The sequence below is a fragment of the Gobio gobio genome (assembly GCF_949357685.1).
Source record: "Gobio gobio genome assembly, chromosome: 20".
Lineage (NCBI taxonomy): Eukaryota > Metazoa > Chordata > Actinopteri > Cypriniformes > Gobionidae > Gobio > Gobio gobio.
In genome coordinates this window covers 24739193-24745192 of record NC_137113.1, presented here as the reverse complement: position 1 = coordinate 24745192, position 6000 = coordinate 24739193, and the positions used below count along the sequence as shown (strand labels likewise).

Sequence of the window (6000 nt, the reverse complement as noted above, 5' to 3'; positions counted from 1 at the left end):
AAACTTGTTAGTTAGACGTTTTGTCCTGTCACAGAAGCGGTCAACACCCGTACGTGTTTTTAAACACCGCAGGTTAGTTTATATTCACAACTTTCCTCTCGTTAATGACACTTTATGAAAGCAGACGGATAAATGAATCAGTGCTCGCGTGCGCTATAACGGCATGTCGTGAACGAGGGAAGCACGCCCCCTTACACCAAGTGCGCGGTCCCGTGACTTGCCCGTTAAACCTGGCTGAGTTAAAACTGTTACTCTCGCGCAGAGCTCCGACCTTGCCCACTACGAGGACACGTCAAATCACAGTTGTACTCTCTCTTTTCGCAGGGTCAGACCAACGGAGTCCAGCGTCTTCGTGGCATAACAGAAGCGCTCCAGGAACGTCAAAGAACGCTTAAGTCATTTTATGGAGGCTTGTGGGACGCAACGAAACATTTCTTAAAGTGTTCGCACTGAGGATATCACTCCAGATCCCCCTTTAATTCGGGACACAGTCTTGTTTGGATTCCAGCCTGTTTGAAATGTGGCATTATGTCCTCGAGATAGATGTGCTATGTGTGTGATTCGGAGAGGATCTTGTGGAAGGTGTCCAGTGGGAAAGAGACTGGGTGGACTCATCTGCAACTGATCCCCGTTTTCTGAGCGCAATGGACTTGGAATGAAGACAAAACATGGATATAATCTGGGAAATATTTATTATCCTTCAAGCCAATCTCATTGTTTGCACTTCAGGTAAGATTGTACATTTATATATATATATATATTTTTAATGTTCGTGCTATAATAGCTTAAGTTGTGTTAAACCCATACAAAATGTATTACAAAATCATTTACGTAGTTTGTCCCCTATTATTCAAATAATATAATAGCCTATTATTATGTCAGATCAATCGGAAGGCGCAGAAAATTCTATAGAAATCCTGTTTTGATTGTATAAAAATCACTTATTTTTTTATTTTGCATAACGTTCATAGCCACATCATTATACGAATTACTGTTTGTTCATTAATTCGAATATATTTAGTTAAGATATTTTGCTCAATAGTGTGGCTGCTGTATTTTATTGATGTCTGTTTGCCATCTAATAGCTACTAGCAAACTCATTTAAGGCTAGGCATACAGTAAGTGAAGCGTAAATTAAATTACATTAAAAATTAAATTAAATTAGTCATGGGCTATGAGTTTTTCCTCCACTGGTTATGTAAATTTGAAATAGGGATTTTTGGAGGCGGTCATCAATGCACAGACCATGTAGAAGCAACGGGAACCCGAATTGTGGACGAACTGCCTGGTCTACTCAAACTGTTACCATTACCACTATGACTAATGGTCATAAGTCTAATGGGGAGCGTTGATTTTATGGGTTGTACTCTCAGACATTATAGTGTTAAAAACCACAACACCCACGAAAATAACTTATTCAGTGGGCATAAGTCTGAATGACTATCAAAAGGCGTCCAGATAAAAGTCAGGAATATTATTAAATGACTAAACAAATCAAGTCCGTTCTGGTTCAACTTTAAAGCTCCTCGTGAGAGGGTTATGGAACGCGTCCAGCAGTGTCGCCCACGCGAGAACTGGACATTGATGGCAACTCGACGCGCAACACATCCGTCTTTCTCATGATGCGTAGGACAGGCAACGTAGACGTCCTTGACCAGTGTTTATGGTCTTTGAGCACTCTTTAGTGGTGAACATTCTACATTAGGCTATTTGTATTGCTTTGGAATATTCATTTTTACTTATGGATTTATGTTTAATAGAACATATTTTCCATTAAGGTAACATCACGGATGAGCACAATGTGTGAGTGGTTTGCTTTCAATGTGTTGTTAGACATGCAAAATACTAGCAGTATTTATAATGTGACTAATACTAATGAAGCATGAGATTTCCTCATCTATACAGATCTCTCAAATTCTCTCTCTGATTCTTTTATAGCATGTTTTTCTCACATGTCCCATCAAAGATTAATATCTAAAGATAATCATGATATCAGTTGTAATGTAAGCATTTTGATTATATGCTTAGTAGTGCCCTTAAATATGGTGCCATCTTTGTCTCCCTGTACCTACTTCCAGTCTTTGTGAACTGTTGTGCACTGCTCATTTTACTTCTATAATCTTATATAATTCAGAAATGCAGGACTTAATTGTATCCATCTGGAATTGATTGGATTGTGAAAAGTGGGCATTACACACTGTATCAAAGCAGAGCCAGAATGAATGCGAGTTTGCTATTTGGCATTGGTTTAACATTACCCAGTGGACCACACACAGCCCAAGTGACGTCAACGGAAAAGGGTGTTTCAGGGGAAGAGCAGGTTTTTAAAATTTTGATTAATGATTATGATGACAGCCTTTCTTCCCTTTGGAATAAAGTGCACTATAAATCATTCATAATAAGAGCATGCATTTATATTTTAGATTGACTTTCAGATTTTTCTTAGTGTAGGTATGGTGCATCATTATTATCATTTTCAAGCATAACATTTCCAATTTTTTCCACGGCCATCATCCCCAAATAGCAAAGACCTCTTACTTTCAACCCGAGCAGTTTTCTTGAGGACGTGTCTGTTGTCAGCAGTTGCATTGTTTTATGACAGATGGAAAACACCCCATTTTGCTGTTTAAACTCCACAGTTTGTTTTGAAGGTCAAATTGATCTCTTTTTCTTTTGGTATATAACAAGGAAGCTCTCAATGATGTTGTTCTCACGAAGATCAAAGATTCCATTTTGTCCCCACTACAGTCGTAATTGGACCGTGACGAGTACCATCTTCCTTCGTTTTTGTTTTGTTTTCAGGCATTCTTACCGAAACATCATAGATTTTAGCTGACATTTACAGAGCATGAGGATTTGTTTAGTTATGGCAGTTAACATTTGCTTTGATGCCACTCTGGTCTGGATCCAAGCAGCACAGGGATCTCCTCATGAGCCCTGATTCTCAAAAAGTACTGGGCATCTCTCTGTGCCACTGCCAATGTGCAAAAGTACTGCAGTTTTAGAGGGACTGTTGATATAAAGGTTGATATAGAATCAATTACAGTTTGATCCGTTATGAGATGAGATTCATTTCTTTCTTTCTGATTCATTTATGCAATTATAGTGTTCTTTAGGATATGCAATGAATGAGGTACAGAGAGTTTTCAGTGGTGGATGACATTTTTTACAATATATATATATATATTGCAAGTTCTCCCACTTAGAAATCATGGAGGGTCTGAAATTGTCACCGTAGGTGCATGTACACTGTGAGAGACATAATCTAAAAAAAAAAAAAATCCAGATTTTTTAACTATTTATTTGTATGATATAGCTGCAAATAAGTATTTGAACACCTGAGAAAATCAATGTTAATATTTGGTACAGTAGCCTTTGTTTGCAATTACAGAGGCCAAACGTTTCCTGTAGTTTTTCACCAGGTTTGCACTGCAGGAGGGATTTTGGCCCACTCCTCCACACAGATCTTCTCTAGATCAGTCAGGTTTCTGGCCTGTCACTGAGAAACACGGAGTTTGAGCTCCCTCCAAAGATTCTCTATTGGGTTTAGGTCTGGAGACTGGCTAGGCCACGCCAGAACCTTGAAATGCTTCTTACAGAGCCACTCCTTGGTAATCCTGGCTGTGTGCTTCGGGTCATTGTCATGTTGGAAGACCCAGCCTCGACCCATCTTCAATGCTCTAACTGAGGGAAGGAGGTTGTTCCTCAAAATCTCGCAATACATGGCCCCGGTCATCCTCTCCTTAATACAGTGCAGTCGCCCTGTCCCATGTGCAGAAAAACACCCCCAAAGCATGATGCTACCACCCCCTTGCTTCACAGTAGGGATGGTGTTCTTGGGATGGTACTCATCATTCTTCTTCCTCCAAACACGTTTAGTGGAATTATGACCAAAAAGTTCTATTTTGGTCTCATCTGACCACATGACTTTCTCCCATGACTCCTCTGGATCATCCAAATGGTCATTGGCAATCTCCCCGTAGCCCTTTCCAGCCTTGTGGAGGTGTACAATTTTGTCTCTAGTATCTTTGGACAGCTATTTGGTCTTGGCCATGTTAGTAGTTGGATTCTTACTGATTGTATGGGGTGGACAGGTGTCTTTATGCAGCTAACGACCTCAAACAGGTGCATCTAATTTAGGATAATAAATGGAGTGGAGGTGGACATATTAAAGGCAGACTCAGGTCTTTGAGGGTCAGAATTCTAGCTGATAGACAGGTGTTCCCATCCATCCATCCATCCATCCATCCATCCGGGTAGATCACCGCAGGATTAAACGTTGTCGAACGTTTTTTCAAAGAGCCAGAAAGTAACTTTGCAGCAGGCACAGCAAATTAACAATGAATAACGTTAGCATTTCAGGTAGGACAGTAGATATATCAGCAAATATCGTTCTCAAAGAGATTATTTTTGGAATATAATATAACAATGCACAATCACAGTAGTGACGCCGTCGCCGACTGGGTTAAGCATTTACTGTATCGAAATGTTGCAGCACGTTCTGCCAGTCTCTTCAAAGGAAGATTACAAATGGCGACCGCCAAATGATTACACACAACGATTTTGTTTTGGTGGTTTGCTTGATGCTGTGAGTAAGTTACAGGACTTATTTCACTTAATGTAACGTTAGACTTTTTTTAATATGCCTAAAACATACGGTGCTATTCCTAGATGTTTTGATTCTCGCGCCACCTGAGCTGACACTGACAGACGGTTGTCATGACAATTAAGTAGTTTAGGGTGGCACAAGTTCACGTTTATTCTCTCTCTCTCACACACACACACACACACACACACACATGCGCTCACACACACACACACACACACACACACACATGCGCTCACACACACACACCTTCAGTGAAATGGACTCACAAACCGTTTCAGCGTCATGTTTAGTTTGCTGATGCTGATTGCCGTAACTGATTCTCTGGTGCTGCTCAGGTTGCAATTTCAATCTCACACACACAGTGCGGAGCAGGGATATCTGGACCACAGCCAATCAGAGGCAAGGACCTGCCCCATCTCTGTCTCTGATTGGTTTAGACCACGACATGATCCAACCATGAGTGTGTGAGTTCAGTGACAGTCAAAGGAGAGGCAAACGCTTTTGTTCGTGGAGAGGCAGCTGAGCGCATGCAATGACGTTAGGTGCACCGGTGCGACCTAGGAAAAATTTTAGTCCCACCTTTACAAATTTTGGGCGCATGTGAATGACGCAATCAAGAAAATTCCACCAATCGGAGTCAAAACAAGCAAAATGCACCAAAAGGGCTCTAGAATGACGCAATCATGCCCTGCATGATGCTGTACAGAAAATTCCACCAATCGGAGTCAAAACAAGCAAAATGCACCAAAAGGGCTCTAGAATGACGCAATCAAGTTTGCCTCCCTTCGCTCTTAAAATAAAATATGCTTATTTTGCAATAAACTTAAAATATATATTTTGATATATGTATAATCAATATTAAGCCATTCACATTTGGGCGCATGTGAATGGCAAAAGGGCTCTAGAATGACGCAATCAAGTTTGCCTCCCTTCGCTCTTAAAATAAAATATGCTTATTTTGCAATAAACTTAAAATATATATTTTGATATATGTATAATCAATATTTTAAAATCAATAGACCCTTTTCACAGATTGATGACGCATTTTAACGGTCATCAATATCGTAAATCCTGCAACGTTTTTTGTATTTAAATTTTTTCTTTAAAATATATATACATTTATAACACTAATACTTTGTATTTTATTGCTTTTGCATCAAATTACAAAAAACAAGTTACCGCTGCTGTGAGGGTGTTTCTAATACAGCTGCCGTTTTGACTGCCGTTATCAATCTCACTATAAGTTGTGAAATCACTATTTGAGCAAATGGGCACACAACATTTTTTTTATGTATTCTCTCATTCACAGCTATAATATTTAACCCAACTATGACGACTTCTTCCGCTCTGAGAAACCCGGAAATGTGAAAAGGGTTTATAGTTTTCCCCCA

General features: G+C 39.8%; 1 protein-coding gene across 1 annotated transcript in view; it reads left to right on the top strand.

Moving 5' to 3' along the window:
• Positions 1 to 250: 250 nt before the first annotated feature.
• ca10a (carbonic anhydrase Xa) overlaps positions 251 to 6000 on the top strand; it is a 217641-nt gene continuing 211891 nt past the window's right edge. Inside the window, exon 1 of the mRNA XM_079845755.1 lies at positions 251 to 729. Coding sequence (XP_079701881.1) covers positions 669 to 729 — 61 coding nt within the window. The 5' untranslated portion in view covers positions 251 to 668. The remainder of the gene's footprint in view (positions 730 to 6000) is intronic.